Source organism: Castor canadensis, chromosome 4, assembly GCF_047511655.1.
Source record: "Castor canadensis chromosome 4, mCasCan1.hap1v2, whole genome shotgun sequence".
Lineage (NCBI taxonomy): Eukaryota > Metazoa > Chordata > Mammalia > Rodentia > Castoridae > Castor > Castor canadensis.
The window spans coordinates 177,806,993-177,827,366 of NC_133389.1; the positions used below are offsets into that span (position 1 = coordinate 177,806,993).

General features: G+C 39.6%; 1 protein-coding gene across 11 annotated transcripts in view; it reads left to right on the forward strand.

The window, feature by feature from the left end:
• Nucleotides 1-20,374, forward strand: part of Dis3l2 (DIS3 like 3'-5' exoribonuclease 2) — a 370,364-nt gene that overhangs the window by 24,088 nt on the left and 325,902 nt on the right. For 10 of the 11 annotated variants that reach the window (XR_012447408.1, XR_012447409.1, XM_020172819.2 and 7 more), the window contains exons 2-3: nt 17,261-17,409; nt 17,952-18,109. Coding sequence is in view for 9 of the 11 variants with exons in the window: in XM_020172819.2 (XP_020028408.2) it covers nt 17,358-17,409; nt 17,952-18,109 (210 nt within the window). In the remaining 2 variants the exon portion in view is untranslated. Of the gene's footprint in view, nt 1-10,811; nt 10,978-17,260; nt 17,410-17,951; nt 18,110-20,374 lie in introns of those variants that run through there. The other variant, XM_074071999.1, reaches the window with a different exon arrangement.

Here is a 20,374-nt window from a genome sequence, read left to right on the forward strand (position 1 = left end):
AGTTTAATTTGAGAAGATCCTGGCAGTTCTGTCCAATCTCTTATTTGTTATTGTGTTATTTATGACCAGAACTCTGCTACTTCAGTGGCATTAAGATGATTCTGTGTTGCTAGGCAGGTAGATGACACTCTAAATCCACTGGAACAATATTGTTAAGATACATCCTGCCATTACTAATATACCCCATGTCATCACCAAGTGTGGAGAGTGGATTATGAAAAGCCTATGAGATCTGGACGTAAGCAAGGTGAGATGCAGCTTAATTGCTTTCATCTGTAGGCCAAGATAGGCACAGCCCCTGTCATGAAACAGAAAAAAGCAGAACAGCTGCATCTCCTAAGCTTGCTTTCAGAGAAGCAGGAACGCAGGTTTCTCCTGTTAAAATGTCACGCCCCTCCCTGAGAGCCTCTGCTCCACCCTGCTTGCCACTGTTTATAAAAGGCCGGCTGAAGGAGGGGGTTTTGATTTTTGCCTTTTGCCTTTTGCCTTTGGTTTTTGGTTTGGAGGGCTTATTGGGCTTGGGTGTTTTGGGGCTTTGGCTTGATTCTTTTGCTTTGGGCTTTTTGGTGTGGGAAGCTTTTGTAAGGAAAAAAAATTACTGAAGGGAATTTGCTGAAGGGAAAAGTATGGCTAAAGGGGTTGATAGAAAGTCTGCACCAAGAACTTTAACATAGGCCTTAGAAAGCTAAGCCAAAGAAAGAACTTTAACATAGGCTTTAGAAGCTAAAGAAAAGCCAAAGAGAACATGGGACAGTGCAAGATAGATGATGGAGACTTTGCAAGTCTGAGCACAGAGGCTTTAAGAAAGCTAAAGAAAAGCTGCAAGCCTGGGGGCAAAAGACTTTAAGAGCGATTAGGCTAAAGATAAACTAAGAGAAAACTTGGAACAGTGCCAGTCTCAGGAAAGAGGTTTTAAGCAAGGTTTCAAAGAAGACTTTAGAAACAAGGTTTTAAAGAACTGCAAGGAGTAAGGCCTTAAAGAATAAAGATAGAGAAAAGCAATTAGGGTTCGGTGTCTCCACTGGAGTGCTCAACACACCTGACCCCATTTTCTGTCTGTCTAGCTTGTGTCTTTTTCCGATTCTCCATTCGCTCCCAGTTAAGTTCAGTAATAACCAGGAGCAAGAGAAAAAAAGCTTGCTCTAACAAAGGAGGGAGTGAAAAACAGCGCCCCCTCTGACCAAGATGTGGGAGTACTAAATTCTAGTATTCAGATAAATCTGAATTTTGATTTTCTTCTCTGTTTTTTGAACTTTGAGGCTCTAGGTCCCTTCTTTTTCTCCATACTCTCTTCCCAGCCGGATCTCATTTGTGTTCATAACTTTGGTTATGATTTGTTCTTTGGTGATTCCCAAATTTGACCTTAGCACAGGCTTTCTGAGCTCCAGCTGCAGTGTTTGATACTATCTCTTGGGGGTGCGGTAACTTCAGAGTCAGCATATGCAGTCCTGGGCTGATGCTTTCTGCCTTTTTACCCCAATCCAGTAATCTTGTCCTAGTGACCATCACTTCCCATATGTTCAGTTGTAAAAACCAGAAAACAAGGTATCATCCTTTTCCTTACCTTTCATGTCTAGTCGATCATCATTTTTGTTGATATATTTAAATGATATTTAAATATATCTTCATTAAAATTTCTTGGTCTTAATAGTATAATTTTTCACATGGACTACTCATATCAGTTCCTAACTGGGGGCCTCAAGATCCTCTTCCAGCACTCAGTCTTCCTAGTGCTGGGATTACAGGCATTTACCACTGTGCTGTTTTTTTTTTTTTTTTCATTATATTCTTTAGGCCCAAGCATAGGACCTGATTCAGTATAGGAGCTCGGTACATTTTTGCTCTCTGACTTTTTTTTTCCTTCAGAAGTGAAATTTTCAGTCATAATTCTAAGACATGAAGGGAGACCAAAGGAGCAAGTTGTGCTATGAACACATCTGCTGAAAGGCCCTCTGAGGCAGCAGTGTGAGCTTGCAGTAGTTGGGAACAGGATCAGAACCACATCTCAGGCAGGGCAGATTGGCTTAGGAGTTGGGGCTAGGTGTGAAGGAGAGGGGCATGGAGCTGAAGAAGCAGTATTAGCTTAAGAGAGGTCCTAGAACAATGACAAAGGCTGTAACACCTTGGAGGGAAGTGACAGGACTGCCATTTGAATGTCACTGCATGTGCAGGTGAGTTGAGGTAACAAAATTTCTGTGCATTTCATTATCTCGTTCTCGTAAATTCAGCACTTCATTCTTTTTGGGAGTGGTAGAACTTTTCAATGAACTTTTTTGAGCCCTTATGCAGTAGTCCCTCTGCTAGGTTTTGGGGTTCCAGAAGTAAATAATATATTTCACAATCTAAGTCTAAGTACTTTTTTTTTTCTTTTGTGGGATGAGGGTTTGAACTCAGGGCTTTCCTGCTCACAAAGCCCGTACTCTACCTGAGCCACACCACTAGCCCATTTTGCTCTGGTTGTTTTGGAGATGGAGCCTCATGAAGTATTTTTCCAGACTGGCCTTGAACCTTGATCCTCCATATCTCAGCCTCCCAAGTAGTTAGGATTACAGGCATGAGCCACCGGTGCCTGGCTCAAGTACATTCTCTAGTGTATGTATATATATATAGCAAAACTGTATAAACCTAATTCCTACCAAAAATTATACAAGCTAAGAGAAGCAGTTGGGAGTTAGAGTTCAAGATGGTATGGTAACATCCTTGGTTATAGTACTAGAGATGGCTTTTCCTTTGTCAGTAACCTCCCACTGAGGCAACACTCCCAGAATTAATCCTGAGGGTCTGCAACACTGAAGATTAACTACCTAGAGATAGTCACACAGGTACTAACATGATAAGTTGTAGGTAATGGTGTCCAGTCAATGCCTTCCATTAAAATGAAATAAATATATCTTAAGTCTCTTCCATTCACTCACCTTTAGTACTTAAGGAGAAAACACACAACTCAGTTTCAGTTTTTGTGCTTTCTAGAGCTCTAATGTTCAATATTTTGAGTAAGAATGTCTTAAGTTGTTATTCATCTATGTCAATGACCAGGTTCTATAAGTGAAAAATTAACATTTTATTCATTCTGGACCATGGTTTTTATGTCATGTATATGAATTCTTTGCTTAATCCTAGCCCATGAAATTGTTCTCTTCTGAAAGTTCTATAATTTATGTTATATTTGGATCCATTTTGGGTTAATTTCTGAAAAAAAAGTATGTTTTTTATTTATTGATGTCCAGTTCAGTTGATTTATCACATTTGAGGCTGTCTTTCCTCCCTTGAATTGCTTTTGTACCTCTGTCAGAAATCAGTTGGATATATTTATATGATGCTATTTCTGTGTTCTCTATGTTGTTTCATTGGTCTAAATGTCCCTCTCAAAATAACAGTTTTGGTTTCTGCCATGATATAGCTTAAAATCGAGTAGTGATTCTCCCAACTTCATTCTTTTTGTATTCATTATTTTAGTTATCCTAGTTTACTTACATTTATATATAATTTTAAAGACAAACTTGTCTAGATCTGTGAAAGATTTTGAGATTTTGATAAGAATTGTGCTGAATTTATAGATCATTCTGGGGAACATTGCCATCTTTTCTTACCACTTCAGATGAAATATATAGACCTTACTGCCATTTAGGCTCTTTTGTCACTCCTGTTTTATAATTACCTAACTTAAATATCTCCATTTATTGAGAACCATGTCAGACAATATTTCACTTATGTTTATTTTTTATTGCATTTCTTTTTGTACATTATAGTTTAAAAATATTGTTTGTCATTTTTAAAACCTGAAATTATTCTGTACCTCTTTCTGCTTTTTTTTTTTTTTTTTCTGTCTTTCAATCATGGTGGCTTTGTGCCTCCTGTGTTTTGTAAGTATTTAGGCAGTTTTTGAGGGCAGTATAGAGATTTGAACTCAGGTCTTTGCACTTGGTAGGCAGGTGTTCTATTATTTGAGCAATGCCTCCAGCTCTTTTTTTGCTCTGGTTATTTTGGAGATAGGGTCTTGCTTTTTGCCTAGGCTGGCCTGGACTGCCATCCTGTTTTTTAAGCTTGTTGGGGTGATAGGTGCACACTACTGTGCAACCAGCTATTGGTTGAGTTGAGGTCTTGCAAAATTTTTGCCTGGGCTGGCTTTGAACTGTCATCTTCCTGATCTCAGCCTCCAAGTAGCTGGAATTCAGACATGAGCCACTGGTGCCTGGCTATCTGGTAGGCTTTTGACTGTGGGAGTATTTTGAAATGAATAGTTCTGAGGGATTTTTTTTGTTTTTTGTTTTGTTTTGTTTTCAGCCAGCACTCTGAGGTGCTCCCAGCCTAGGTTCACTTTAGTTAGTCTCTATGCTTGGGGCCAGTTAGCAGGACTGTCTTGCACAAGTAAGTGCCAGATGGGTCACAGTCGTCACAGGAAACTCTGCGGAGCCCAGGTCAGACCCATTTCTTGATTTTTTTTTTTTTTTTTGTTCAGCAAATTTCATCGCAGAGATTGTTGCCCTTCAAAGAACTGAGTCTTGCAGTGGGGGCTCTTCCCCTCTTCTCCATATCCTACGCTGTCCAGGGCTTAGCCTCTGCCTTCCTGCAGCTTTAAACAGGCCTCTTGGTGCTAATACCACCAGTTGCCCCCAGAATCTCTACACCTTAGCGTCTGCTTTTTCTGGGTTCTAGCTTCCATTTGATTTTTAGCTTCTGTGGACTTTCCTTTTTTTCTCCCTAGCTCAACTGTATATTTTTAAAGGATTTGATAATACTTTGTTCAGAAGTTGCCATTTCATACAGGTTGAATGTTCCTTATCTAAAATGTTTGAGACCAGACATTTTTTGAATTTAGATTTTTTTTGGATTTTGGATATATGCATAATAAGATATTTTGGGGATTGTAATCAAGTCTAAACATGAATTCATTTATGTTTTATATATACTATGTATGTAGCACAAAGGCCATTTTATATTTTTAGTGTGCCTGTCACATGAGAGTGGAATTTGTGGCATTATATCAGTGCTCAAAAAGGTTTGGACTTTGGAGCATTTCACATTTTTGGGTTATGGATTCTCCACCTGTATCAGAAGGTCTTTCAGAATATTGATTTCACTATATTAACAGAAACAACATTTGACATACCATGTCTACAATTATACAAATTGTAGATTGTTGGGTTCTGGGAGGGACTCACTCCTGGTTCCTTTAGAACTAATCTTCTGGGACAAAAGTTGCTTCATGTCTCTCCAGAGGGACTTTGGAAGGATCATAGGCATCTTTTTAAGACTGCTTTCCCATCTGCCAAGAAGTAGAGTATTCAAGAGGGGAGGGAATGTTCAAATGTGTCAAGTGCTATAGCAAGGTCAAGTCAGATCAAGACTGAAAACTGACAGTGGAATTTCACAATCAGAGCTCTTTGCCAGAGCAGTCTCTAGAGAAAGAATGGAGAAAAAGCCTATTGTGTTTTTTAAACTCAGGGAGGATGATGGTCCTTAGTTCTGGCAATTCTGGTTTTTCTCAGGAAGAATGACTTATTTATCAATATGTGATTATTTATTATGTTCTCTTATTTGAATACTCTCTGGGTTCCAACCTTGCTTTAGATAGATGAGCTCTAGATGTCATAGAAACTGGAGTCAGCCACAGAGTATTGGACCTATCCAGTGTATACTGACTCTTAAAATCTTTCTAATTCCTCAGATGAGTAATCTGGAGACAGGGATGAAGAGATCAGAGCTGTGCTGGGCAGTAAAGTAAGAGAAAGAAAGGAAAAACTATTTTATGTACATTTTAACAAAATTACATGAGGTTTTGGAAAATAATTAGAAAAAATGTCAAACATATACAAAAATAGAGAGGATAGTGCATCTGCCCCCATTTATTGATCTTCTAAATTCACTAAGTTTTGCATATTTGCCTTACTCATTTTTTAAATTTATTTTCCCTTTGCTGACATATTTTAAAGAAATTCTTGACATCGTTTATGTGCATGTACACAATCTCATTATGCAATGTGAGTATTTTCACGTACATAATCACCACACCTAATACAAAATTGACTTTTCATTATCTAGAGTGTATTAATTTTTTTTTTTTTTGGTTGAATCCAGGGCCTTGTGTACACCAGGCAAGTACTCTACCAGTGAGTGACATCCCCCAGCCGTTTTTTAGTTCTTTGAATGTGTTAAGATTGTTCTTCCTTTATTATCTTTGTAGTTGTTATGCCCTCTGCCTAGAAGGCTCTCTGTTCCATGACTTTTACATGGCAGACTAAGCTCGTGTATCATTTCCTCAAAGGAAGCTTTTCCTAACAGCCAAAGCTCAAAGTAGTACCCTCTTTTCTCATCCTATTGGTCACCATCTCTTCACTCTCTTTGGTTACTATTATCTTTGTACGTTTGTTGTCTGTCTCCTCCCCTTAGATTGTAAGTACCATGAGAGTAGGAACCTTGTTAGTTATGCTCATTGCTGTCTGCCAAGGCCTGAAGAGGGCCTAGTGGGCAGTAATGAGGCCGGTGTTTAGAAGCAGCTTAACTACTAAACAGATAGGAAATGAACAGTTCCACAGTCTGCTTAATATTTTATAACTATGGTCTCTTCCTACAACTGATTTCTATTCCAGTGCTTTTTTTTTTTTTCTCAAGAGCTTTAACCAACAGCTGTGTTTGCAAAGTGCTGGGCTTTTGTCCCTTTCAGGACATTTAATCTTTTAAATCCTCGCAATGTTTTGTAAAATATAAGTGAGTAAAGTTACTTCTGACCTGTTAAGAGTCGGTATTTTTACTGACATAACTCTCATTTGAGATCACTTTTATTTGAGTTTACAGCTAATAAATCTGTTTGTCTTATGTAGAACGGGATGCAGTGAGCTTGTAGCCCACGTGTCCTTAATTGATTATTTGAACTTCTTTTTCTAAAAACTTTTTTATTTTTTGGTGGGACTGGGGTTTAAACCCAGGGCTTCATGCTTGCAAAGCAGGTGCTTTACCACTTGAGCCACACCTCCAGCCCCTGGAACTTCTTTGATATAGTATATTATTTGTATTCCATTTAGCGGATGTTTTTAAATTGTTACATTGTCAGTTTGGAATATTAGTTAGCATGAGAAAAATACAAGTACAGATATGATTCTCTAAAAATGGGTTCTTTTGAAAAATGTAGAATTTCAGACCTACAGAAAAGATGCAAGAGTGGCACAAAGAATAACCCTGGATTCTACTAGATTCCCCAGTGTTAGCATTTTACCATGCCCCTAAACTCGTTCCTCTTGAAAGTGAATTACAGAAGCTCAGAACAAAGCATCTTCTTTCATAACCATTGTACTATAATCAATATCAGGAAATTAGTACTTATACATGTAATACCACCAACTGATCTGAGATCTTACTTAACTTTCCCAGTAATTTTCTTGATATGAAAAGAAAATTCTGAATCCCGAGTTGCTTAGTGATCATGTTCCCTAAGTGAGGCGTGGCTTTTCCTTCTCATGGGTTTGATATTTTTGAAGATTATAGACTAGTTATTTTTTGTAGCAAGTTCATCCATTTGGTTTCAGCTGATTTTTCAAGAGTGACATGTTTTTCTTAGTACATCATCACCTATGGAGGCAGCTGATGGGTCCCATTGTGGGTATAGTTTGATCACTTGGTTAAGGTATGATTTTCCTCTTCAGTCTTAGTTACTCCTCAGACTTTTACCCACTAGTTTCAGCATCTAGTGATGAACATGAATTAGTATGGTAATTGCCAGTGGTAAATTTCTAATTCCATCACCCCCTCCCTCCCACATCCCCCACCATAGTTTGTTAGTTGGGTTCTGCTATAAGGAAGAGCTCCCCTTTTATTTGTTTACTATTTTTTTCTTTTCATTAGTATGAACTCATGGATTCTTATTTAATTTAATGTTATAATCCATTATCATTTAAAAAAATTCCATGCTGAAATTGTCACATATTTGATTAGTAGGAACATTTTCAACTGATCCCTGTGAACTATTGACATGTCCCTATCATTTTCTGAGTGTTTCCTTGCTCTCTGGAACAACAAGTTATTCCAGTCCAGGGCTGGGCAAACTTTGTGTCAGTGGCCAGATAATAAATATTTTCAGCTTTGTGAACCCTATGGTTTTTGTTGCAACTACTTAAATCTGCCTTCGCACAGGAAGGCAGCCATAGACTGTAAACTGATGAGTAGGTCATGTTCCAGTAAGAGTTTATTGAGGAAAACAGGTGTTTGGCAGGGTTTAAACTGTGGGCCACACTGTGCCAACTTCTCTTCTGGGCTCCTATCTGTTCTTTTCTACTCCAGTCTCCAAATTGGCCATTTTTCTAAGGAACCCTGGTTCCTTTTAGTGGTAAATGGGCACTAGGTGTATTTGTTGCTGCTGGGATGTCATTGATTTCAGGCTCTCTCAGCAGTTAGAGATAGGCAATGTAAGAATATCTACATATATACTGTGTGTGTATATATATGATACATTTGTATCTCCATATCTCTAAATATAAAATAAATATCATAAACCATTGAGTTACACTACCTCCAATTCTACTGAAATTCTATATTGTTTTGGCTATTTGGCTATTTGTGGTTCCATATGAATTTTAGGTTTCCACCTATTATGAAAAATATTGCAATTTTGACACAGATTACATTGAATCTGTAGATTACTTTGTGTTGTAAGTGCATTTTAACATTATTAATTCTTCCAGTTCATGAACATTGGAATTTTAAAAATTATTTGTCTTCTTCAATTTATTTCATCAATATTTATTTTTCATTTTAAATATAGTTAGCATCATTTGTTTCTATTTGCATTGCATTTTAGGCCATTTTCTCCATTCTTGTTTATGTTGCTGTTTTTGAAAAATGCAAAACATGATTCCAAAAGTCAGAATACATAAAGTGGAAATATACATTGAAGTGTTACTCCACATCCATTTCTTTGATCCATTTTTTACCTGCCTCCTTTTCACTCAGTTCTCATCAAACCCTGTTTTTAACTAGTTTTACTGGTTTCTAATTTACTGTGTTGTCTCCTTTTGCACAAGCGAGCATATGTGTGTGTGTAATTCTTATTTTTTCTTTGCAACATGAAAGGAAGTATACTGTAGATACTGTCTTATAATTAATTCACGAGCTCATGAACTGACGAAAGTAGAACTCTGTGGTGAAATGAATGGCCTTAGTTCAATCTTAAGTTACAGGAGGGATGAGTAGGAACGTCATCAGGTTATGGTCAAGTTAAGCCAAGAACAAGAAGCAAGCCAGTCTGACCCAGGCATTCTGCCTTGGATTAGAAAGACAATACTTAGTGAGGATTTTAATGATAACAATCTCTCTCTCTCTCTCTCTCCACTGCTCTAATCAAATGGTTGTTTTCCAATCTGGAGGTTGCCTTGCTGGATGCATAGTTGCTATCCTGTGGCCTTCTTACTCTGACTTCTTGGAAAACTCCCTGTGCTGCTTTTGTTCTGGGTCTCATCCTTATTGTTTCCTGTATCACTCTCTTTCTTAGTTTAATGTACCATCTTGGTGTTGAGCACATCCTTTAGTAGCTATGCAAGAAAGAATATATGGAGTTTTGAGGCCTACACTTCTGAAAGTGCCTTCTTATTCTACACCTATACTTGATTGTTAGTTTTCCTGCATGTAGAATTCTAAGTTAGAAATAATTTTCCTTAATTTTTTACTTCTACTATTTTGTTGAAGTATAGTTTGCATATATTAAATAGTTTCAATGCTTAACATTCATTTCTGAAGATCCAGCATCATTTTCATTTAGTTTGAAGAGCTCCCTTTTTTTTTTTTTTCTTTTTCAGTGATACTGAGGTTTGAACTCAGGGCCTCACGCTTGCTAGGCAAGAGTGCTACCACTTGAGCTACACCCCCAGCCTATCTGTTGGGATTTCTATGGACATTTTTTTTTTTTTCCTGGTACTGGGGCTTGAACTCAGAGCCTCACACTTGCTGGGCAGGTGCCCCTTACTGCTTGAGCCACTCTGCAAGCTGTCTATGAACAGTTTACCTGCTTGCATTGTACCATTCCTACAATAGGTCAAAGCTTCTACTTTTCCCCTACTCTCTAAACAAAAACACATACATAGAAAACTCATCCCAGTACCAGTCATTTCTCCAGATTCTACTCTTCCCAGCAGTATATCTCCATTTGTTTGTTCTTCAGAACTCATACATAGTTGTTTTCACTGTTTTTTTTTCCCCAGAGTTTGTATTTGTAACCCAGTTTGTTTAAGTTATTGTTCATGCTTTGAAGCCAAGTGTGGGCTCTTCTAATTTACCATTTTCATTAGGAATTCACTGGGTGCAATATTGGAAAACTTTTAGAGATGAGAATGGAAAGGTAGGTTAGATTACAGAATTGCAGCAAGGAAAGCTGAAGGTTTTGAAAAGACACTAAAGTATCTTCTGTGTTTAGGCAAAACATTTATTTAGGAAAAGAGATTAGTGGTTGAGAGATCTGTTAAACTTTTGTCATCTCTTATGTTACATTATTGCAACAACCTGAATTCAGACAGTGCTAATCAAGGTGGAAAGGACAGAATTTATTTAGGAACATTGTGAATGTATAATAGAATTTGGTAATAGGGTATTAATGGAGAGAAAGAGATGAGATGACTACTGTTTGCTGCCTAGGGATGATAATGATGTCATTAATCTGGATGTAGGATGCAGGTGGAAAATTCAGTTTGAGGAGAATAATAAATTGGATTGGAAGCATGTTGCATTCAGACTTCTTGCCAATATTACTCAGCAGGAAGTTGGAAAGTTAAAGAACTTTGGAGAACAGGGATAGAGATACGGGTTTTTTTTTTTTTTTTTCCAGAACTGGGGTTTGAACTCAGGGCTTCATGAATACAAATACAAAGCAGGTGCTCTCCTTCTTGAGCTACCTCTTCCTGTCCATTTTGCTCTGGTTATTTTGGAGATGGAGTCTCAAGAACTGTTTCCCCAAGCTGGCTTTAAACTGTGATCCTCCTGATCTCAGCCTCCCAAGTAAGTAGAATTACAGGTGTGAACCAGCAGCACCTGGCAAGATGAAGATTTAATTCTTAAACAGAAAAGTAAAATAAGCTTTAAGATAGAACCTTGTAGATGGCAGAAACTTAAGAGGTAAATGAATGAAGAGGAGTCAACAAGAAATCTGAGAATTATAGAGAGAGAGAGAGAGAGAGAGAGAAGAACTAGGAGACTGAGATATACTGGAGACCAAGGGCATCCTGCATACACATACAAGAAACCAACCAACCAACCAGCAATAACAACAACAAAAAAACCCCCAAGCCTTAAATAATGAGGATTTCCTTTTTTAGTAATGCTGAAAGCTTTATTTCATTATAGAGATGAGCATAAAAGTCATGTCCCAAGATTAAGAGTGGGAAGCAAAAAGTCTGTAATGAGACAAATTGAGGTTAGCAGCCTAGACCACATTTCAAAACTTTGTCAGGGGTGGGAATGAGAGAAACAGATGGTAGCTGGTGGGTTGAAGTTGGCAGAAGGGGAGCTGGGTCAGGCCCTAAATATAGGTGTGTGCAATGGGAAGGCAACTGTGGAGAGAATAGTTGGTGTGGTAAAGTTCTAGAGTATGTAGGTAAAAATAGGATAACTAGATTGAGGAGTATGTAGGATGTTTTTGCCCCTAATAGAAGAAAGAGAGTTTAGGTGCTGAATGGAGAAGTTTTCTCAGGGAAATGAATGAACCCGTATGGGAGGGAGTTGGGAATTTAAGACATTGAGAACAAGAGATAATTGTGAGGTTGACATTTTCACTTTCAGTTATGGCACAGAAAATAGTTGGAAATGAACCTTCTTTCAGACAACAACTAGAAAATCCAGTCCTCCCACCCTGTATTCTACTTGATGATATTTGAGAGGCAGTAAGAGAGGAATCTCTAGGAGAGAATAAAAGCTTAAGGAAATAAGGCTAGTATTTGAATCTGTTTTTCTCCAGTGGATATTTGCTAATTTTTGGAGGGATCAAATTTATTTTTTATTTTTTTTTGGTGTATACCAGAGAAAGGAGAGCTAATTAATACAGCATAGGCTTCCCGTGTGGGAAGAAGAAAGGTATGCATTTTAACCCATCTGCCCTGTATAGATGCTTGCTTTAGGTTTAAATAAAGAAGAATTGGGGGCAGGAGGGGAGAGATATACATAATTATTAAACAGTCCCGGTTACAGGTTACAGTTGTCATAGTTGCTGGTTGCTCATTGTCTCAGGATTGACCAGGTGGGACCTTGTTACATGAGAGTCATTGCTGGTTGTCCTGTAGAGACTGTACTGTTCCTTTACTTGTGGGGGTAGTTTTGGTTTTGAAGATGTTATTGGATTAGTCCAATCTTTCCTGGAACCCAAGATGGTTACAGGAGAGACAGAGACACTCAGAGTGAAGGAGATAGATGCAAAATGGAGGGGAGAGAAGTCAGTGCTTTTCTGCAAAAGCAGTATAGGTACCTGTAACAATTCCTTCCTTATGCTCAATTACTCCTCAGTCCTGAGGAAATTAGGGTGTAAGTCAATGTGGTTTTGTCAGTTTCCTGGCTGGGGGTTACTAGGATGCAAGTAGAGGACAAATTTGTAATATCTGAAGTATAGAAGGTAAAAGAACCTGTTGGTCAAGTGTAAAACCAGAAACACCATTATAAAGCAGAATACCAGAAGGAGGAAAAGATATTCAGTTACACAAATTGCATAGGGCATCCACTTTTCAGAGCTTGCCAAGCCCTTGTAGGAAGTCTTCCCCACAGAATTTTATTCCTCCTCCTCTGCCACCTTTATTCTATCCATTGTGCTCTCTTCTACTTGTTTTTTCATCTCTTGCCTTCAGTTAGCTTCTGAATAGACTCAAACTTGCTCTGGGCAACCCATCAACTAAACTTCCCTTGTCACCTCTTAAGTTTAAGATAAAAATGAGAACCTCACATAAAGGCTTCCACCTACCTGGGACCCTTAGGCTTCTGTGAGAGGGCCCCCACCAACTTCCCTTTCTAGCTTGAAGCAGCTGAAGAGTGGCCGTTGCCCCTTTTCCCTACCAGCAGTTAGGGTTACTTCTTCAGAGAGGGGAATGAGACAGAAGGGCCCCTGGAAACCTCCATTATGACCTCCCTGTGACCTTGGAGGGGGGAAAGAAGGAAAGAACAGATGGATGAGGATCAGGACTGACCAATCAGAACATTGCAGGCACAGCCAACCAAAATGCTGCTTTCTGTATACCTGATTAACACAGAGATTGAGCAAGCCCTGGAGAGAACAGATAAAAACTTCAGATCATGTCATTTCTTGGGCACCCTCTCTTGGGACCCCCTTCCAACTCTGGGGGCTCGGTTATCCCACTTTGCACTTTTCTATCTTAATAAATTCTCATGCTTTACACTTAAAAAAAACCCCACTTTTTGACTTCATTCATCTTCTTGAGTTTCTTCTACTACACAAGTTCATAAAATCCATCTGTTTTTGTTGTTCCTCAGGGCTGAGACTAGGCGACAAGAAGTTTGATAAGGCACAAAAATTTAGGAGGCTCTTACTCTCCTGCAAGTGGCATTGCACTTGTGGAACTTGGCTTTTTCAAGTTTTGCCCTCTAGGTGACTGGCTTTCTCCCAGCCCCAGTCCTGGCCCTGATGCTCCTATTTCCCACTAGTGTGTATTCATTGTGATCTGACTCCTGTTTCAAATAGGCTGCATTTATTCCAGTTTTCAAGCACCTGCTGTGCACTATGCATTATGCCAGGTTTAGACAGTACAAAGGCCCTCGCGATACCACTTCTTTCATTCAGATGCTTTCTTCAGATTTACTTTTTTTTTTTTTGGCGGCACTGGGGTTTGAACTGAGGGCCTTGTACCTCTTGAGCCACTCCACCAGCCTCAGATTTACTGTCTGAAGCCTAGTGCCTTTTCCCATTCTTCATCATGCCTGCCTTTTTGTACCATGTGGTAGGTTGATTGTTACTGTCAGTACATCCTGACCCCAGCCCAATTCTTTATAACATCTGTCTATTTCCATAGTAAGGCCCATCTCAAGAAGCAAGTGGACAGCTGGACCTCATTCTAGTGAGGCATGGAAATTAACTTGTGCTTTTCGTGTGTCAGGGGAGACGTGACTAGGGTTTCTACAGGGTTAATGAATCTTCACAACTGTGTCACAGGGAAGGAAAGGTTCACCATTTCGTCATCTTCTGCTTCACATATTGTATACTTGGAATCTTTTTTTCTAGTGGTTTGGTACTGAAAGGTGAGCTTTGACTCCTTGCCTAACTGTTTGGCTAATTCTTGCCAACTTTGTTGCCTGGGTCCTGTGTTCTTTTTGCATTTTTTGCAGACTTGTTTTTAATGTGGTTTCCCAGAATAACATGTTCCACTTGGTGTTCTCACTATTTGTTCATGGAAAAACACTCATCCGTCCATGTAAGGAATGACTCTTCAGCACCTGTTCCTGCTAGGCACTGTGGGAACCACTGGGTTACAATGGCGAACCCACCCAAACTTTTCTTGTCTTCCTGAGCTAGAAATAAGTGAGGAAGAAGTCACACAGATTGAGGCATATGAATTGAGATCTCTGTACCCCCCATCTCACACACTGGCAGATTACTGTATAGTATCCCATTCTCAATTCTGGTTCTTCTTTTTTGATTGTTGGCAGTTTGTATAAATCCCCCGCCCTGCCCCCCACCATGTCTACTATTATTTGTGTTCTTACTAGTAAGAGCAAAGCTCGGTCATGAGTCTGTTCTTTGGAACCTCTTTTCTCCTTGTTTTCTTAACACCTGACTCTGTTAGTTTTTTCTACCTCTTTATTAGTTTCTTTGTTATATTTTCTACTTCTTCCTCTTTGCTTTCCTAAAAGCTGCCCTGATTTTGTCAGAATAGGAGTGCCCAGGTCTTCTTAAAGGCCAGTGGTCCTACACAGTTATGTCACAGGGAGGGGATACAGCTTGATTGTACTTTGTCTTAGGCCTTTTTCTGTGCCAGTGGACCCTTTTTTGGCATTCTTATCCATTCTTGAACACCTTGGTTGCCATCTTCATGCACAGGGCTAGTTAGTTTCTCTCTGTAAGTTATGGTTCATTTTTTAAGTATTTGGTGAATTGCTCCATGTGCATGTATGTAATGCCCCAAATAGAATTCATTATCTTCTCTAACATAGGGACATTCCTGTCTCCCAGTCTCCTACCTGGAAGTCTATCCATTTGCCATGTGCTGGCTCTCCTCCAGATCGCTGTGATTACCAGGCAAGCCAGCCTATCCTGTGGAGTTCCATGTCAAGGGCCTCCACTTTTTTGGAGTCCACTTGCACAACTCCAGTTCAGGCCCTCCTTCTTTTGCCCCATCTCTTCTAGTTCTCTCCGAAGGTGACATTGCTCTCTATTCTGTTTGACTCTGAGTCCTGTGCCTGGATGATTTTTTTCTGAACATAACTCTAATCTTTGTTCCTCTCTTCTGCTCATTTGTGCTTCATAAACCCCCTGTGCCTCTGAAAAGCTTGGCTTGTTTTCCAGACCTTCCAACTTGTAATTTCCTCACCACTATTTCTCTCCATATAGGTGGGACTCCAGCCAAATGGAAATTAACATTGCAAGAATTGGCCTGTGTCTTTCTGTTTGCATCCCTCTTTTTGTTTCCTTTTGCTAGAAGTATGCTTTTCTCCATTCCTAGTTTCCTGTTAAAATCCTTCCCAAAGTTCTTTCACATTTCCTGACCTGGACATATATTTTCTGTCCCATCGTACTTACAATTATCCATATGTAAAAAAAAAAAAATGGTGCTGTCACTTCCCAACAGTATTAGCTATTATTTCAATGGATTTTTTAAACCCAGTGGTTTTTTTGCCCCTCATTATGCTTGGTACAGTGCCTTGTCAGAAGTATTTGTTGAATTATGAGAGGATGAGCACGTTTCTAGATGAACCCTCACACATTCTGGGCTCTCCTCTCTGTGCCTTCCCCATTCCTTTGCTGTTTCTCTAAGGCCATCTCTTTCACCCCCTCCTTGCATTTGGATTAACTTTATCTCTGAATCACTTTGTATATCACCAAGTGACATGCTATCTTTGTTGTTTCTCTTCTGACTTAGTATTAATTTCAATGTAAAGAAAAGTTTCATCATTTGGTGAGGGATGTGTGGGAGAAATTTGGAGGAAATGGATACTAGTGTTCAGAATGACATCTTGATTTATTATATGGGCAAGTAGGCTGCCCATCAAGATTTTGGAAGTTTACAAGTATAGACTTGAGCTGGGCGCCAGTGTAATCCTAGCTACTCAGGAGGCAGAGATCAGGAGAATTGCGGTTCGAAGCCAGTCTGGGCAAATAGTTTGTGAGAAAAAAATGCCGGTGGAGTGGTTCAAGGTGTAGGCTCTGAGTACAAACCCCAGTACTGCAAAAAAAAAAAAAACAAAACAAAAGTGTAGACTTGATTTCTGGGCTGGTGGGCCAGCAGAAACTAGAAAGTAGTGGTGGCATGCTCATTGTCTGTCAGGGACATTCCAGCATTGCAACTTTCTGACCCAGGGAACTGCTCCTATAGTCCTGCAGGTGCCTGAGCTTCCTGTTAGCTGGTTTTTTGAGATTATAGTAGGTAAGAATAGGAAAATAGACTTTAACTACAATATTGCCATTTTTTTTGAAAGCTTGTGAATCATCTGGGTTTCCTTGCATAACTTTTTTTTAATACTTCTAAAGATTTTTATTTGAGGCTTAATTTTCATACAAGGAAATGTTTAGATCTTATGTGTACCGTTTATAATTTTTTTCCCTGCATAAATTTGGGCATCAGGTTATAACAGTGCGTTAGATGAATTAGTTGTTGATGAATTCTAAGGAAAATCATTTACTCGATTTCATAGAAGTATATCATTTATCCAAGGTTAAACTTAGGAAATGACACATCTTAAGCCCTAGGTTACTACCTGTTCCGTTAGAACTTCCAGATTCCAGATGATTATACCATCTTTCAGAACCACATTTCCTCCTGTTTTTGTGCATTTCACAAGCTGCATAGAACCACATCATTCTTTATTTTCCACGTCATTTTCCCACTTGTAAGGAGTTTCAGTTGGAGCCTCAGAGGAGCAGTCTAGTGTACCTGTGAGGGTGAAGACCTAGAAAAGAAATTCAGCACAGATGGTGTGCTTGATAAAGTGCCCAGGAGAATAGGATACCAGGATCCAGGAGAGCACCTTGTTGGCTTCACCATCCAAGTGTGCCTTAGCACTGAATTTCCAAGGGGACAGAGGAGACTACAGATTAACTGTTCTCCAGTCACCAGTCTCTCTTTGTTTTTAGCTGGTGACAACTAAGCTGCTCAAGGCAGGAAGAACGCTGAGCTGTTCAGTGGAGGTTTCTCTGGATCTGGAGAGAAAAGGCGACTTTGGAACCAGTAATGAGCCATCCTGACGGCAGGCTGAACCTCCGGCCCCCGGGGACTCTCAAAGGTAACCGAAGGAAAATGGAATCTGCCCTAGCAGCTGGAGAACTGAAATACAGTGGAATGGTGTGCAGACACAGGATGATTCTTAGGACTGAGGGAGACAGTAATTCTTTCAGTGAACTGTTAAATATCCTCCCATGTTATTTATTCTAGAATTAGGTGTGGTTTTTATTGTCGTATTGGATACAGCTGTTTAATTTCCTCTAAAAAAATTAAACCTTGTAATTATTAAATCTTTTAATAATTTCTATTTTTAAAAAGCATATATTCATAAAGAGCAAACCATACTAAACCTGTTATTCAGATTTTGTTCCATGCATAATATGGTGTTTAGAACTCGGGTTTTATCTATGATATTTTATTCATGCTTTCCTTTTTGTGACTGTTTTAAATCCCCATCAGAAAGGTTTATTCTCTTGTTGGTCTTTGTAAATAATAGTGACAACAACACAATAGTATCAAAGGAGTAATAGCTCCAGTCTTAAAAATACAGAGATGAGAGATGGCTGACTGAGGAAAGGGCTGATTGCTCCTTCATGTTTCTAGGTGTGTCCTCTGTGCTTGGCCCACATGGTGTTGGTGCTTCACCAGGTGAGAAAAAGTCAAGGAACAAGAGCACTCGAGGGAAGAGAAAGAGCATATTTGAAACCTACATGTCCAAGGAGGATGTTTCAGAAGGCTTGAAGAGAGGAATGCTTATCCAGGTGCTTAAAACCTACGGGCAGGCCGGCTGTTCCCTGAATATGTGTAAATGCAGCATTCTGTTATTCATTAAACTGTTCTCCTCCTGGGCGTGGTCACACTTGTAATCCTAGTTACTCAGCAGCTGGAGGATTGCGGTTTGAGGCCAGCCCAGGTAAAAAGTTAGTGAGACCCTATCTCAACAAACAAGTGGGCATGGTGGTTCGTATCTATAATCCTAGCTATGCAGGAGACATAGATAGGAGGACTCTGATCTGAAGCTGCCTGGGCAAAAAGCATAAGACCCTATCTGAAAAATAACTAAAGCAAAAAGGGCTGGAGTATGGCTTAAATGGTAGAGCACTTGCCTAGCAAGCTCAAGACCCTAAGTTCATATTACCCCTCCCAAAACAACACAGAACATACCAGTTTCCTGTTCTGTGCTATATACTTTGAGATGATGGCATAACTGGTACAATGCTTGCCACTTCTTAGACCTTCAGTGCACTTAAAGGTGATAAGTACCACAAGTCATTGAGGGTACTCTAAGATGTGAGAGGAGGCAGCCCTTATTTCAGTTATGTTTTTGAAGGATGCTTTATAGGGAGGGATATAATTGAGTCATGCTGTTGATTGGTGCAGTTGGAGTAAGTGAAGATAAGAGAGAGAGCTGTGCAAGTGGAGGGGGACAAGTATGCGCAACTGAGACAGGTGGGAAGTAGGGGTTGGATATATGACACATTGGGTAGTTCAGTTTGCCTTAAGCACATGGGTGGTAAATGACTGAGAAGAATGGATAAGGTTAGAAACAGTGAACAGCAGCAGATAATACCCAGTTATATGTCAGATGTGTTCACAAGCTACTTTAGTGAATTGAGGGAACAGAGAACTGTTCCCTCTGAGCCAGGAACAGTTATGGTTAAGCTTTCTGTACTGTGAGTGTGGCTCAGTGAGGGGAGGTGGTCATGTGAACTGATGACCTGGGGATAAAATGGCAGGTGTGCAGATGGAAGGTGACCAAGATTGTAGGGGAGAACCTTGGGAGGGAACTGTGTGGCCTGAGGTTCTAGGAAGGCCTCTTCTAGGTGGTGATCCTGTGCTGGGCACTGAAGGATGACCAGTTTGGCCTGTTAGATGAGTGGTGACTGTGTGGCATGAGCATGAATGAAACATGAATTGTGGAGCACTATGGAGGAAGGCAGCTTAAGTCTCCTTGGTCATGAAGCCAAAGGCAATAGTAGAAATGAGCCCAGAGAGGGAGCAGGGCCATGCATTCTTTGAATTAAGTCCATTTCACTGTTCTTAATTAGTACAGAAATGTTGACATGAAAATGTTGACTGCATCTGATATTCTTTCATTCTTTTTTTTAATTCATTTACTCATATGTGCATATATTGTTTGGGCCATTTCTCCCCCCCCTTCCCTCACTTCCAGGAAGAATCTGTTCTGCCCTTATCTCTAATTTTGTTGAAGAGAAAGTGTAAGCAGTAATAAGAAAGACAAAGCATTTTTGCTAGTTGAGATAAGGATAGCTATACAGAGAGATTCCTAACATTGCTTCCATGTACAAATATGTTACATCCCAAGTTGATTCATCTCTAACTGACCTTTTTCACTAGTTCCTGATCCCCTTCTCATATTGACCTCTGTCACTTTAAGGTTTCTGTATTAGTTCCTCTGCAGTGGGGACATCAAATACTATCATGGTTTGGGTTTCTTACCTATCCCCATACCTCCCATATGTGCTCTCCTCTTGTCATGTGACCCAAGTCCAACAAGATTGCTGTATTTGCCCTTGATCTAAAGTCCGCATATGAGGGAGAACATAGGATTTTTGGTCTTCTGAGCCTGGCTAACCTTGCTCACAATGATGTTCTCCAGTTCCATCCATTTACTTGTGAATGATAAGATTTTGTTCTTCTTCATGGCTGAGTAAAATTCCATTGTATATAAATACCCATTTTCTTAATCCATTCGTGAGTAGTGGGGCATCTTGGCTGTTTTCATAACTTGGCTATTGTGAATAGCGCTGCAATAAACATGGGTGTGCAGGTGCCCCTGGAGTAACCTGTGTCACATTCTTTTGGGTATATCCCCAGGAGTAAGATTGCTGGATCATATGGCAGATCCATTTTAGATTTTTGAGAAGCCTCCAAATTTTTTTCCAGAGTGGTTGCACTAGTTTGCATTCCCATCAGCAGTGTACGAGGGTTCCTTTTTCCCCACATCCTCACCAACACCTGTTAGTGTTGTTTTTAATGATGGCTATTCTAACAGGGGTGAGGTG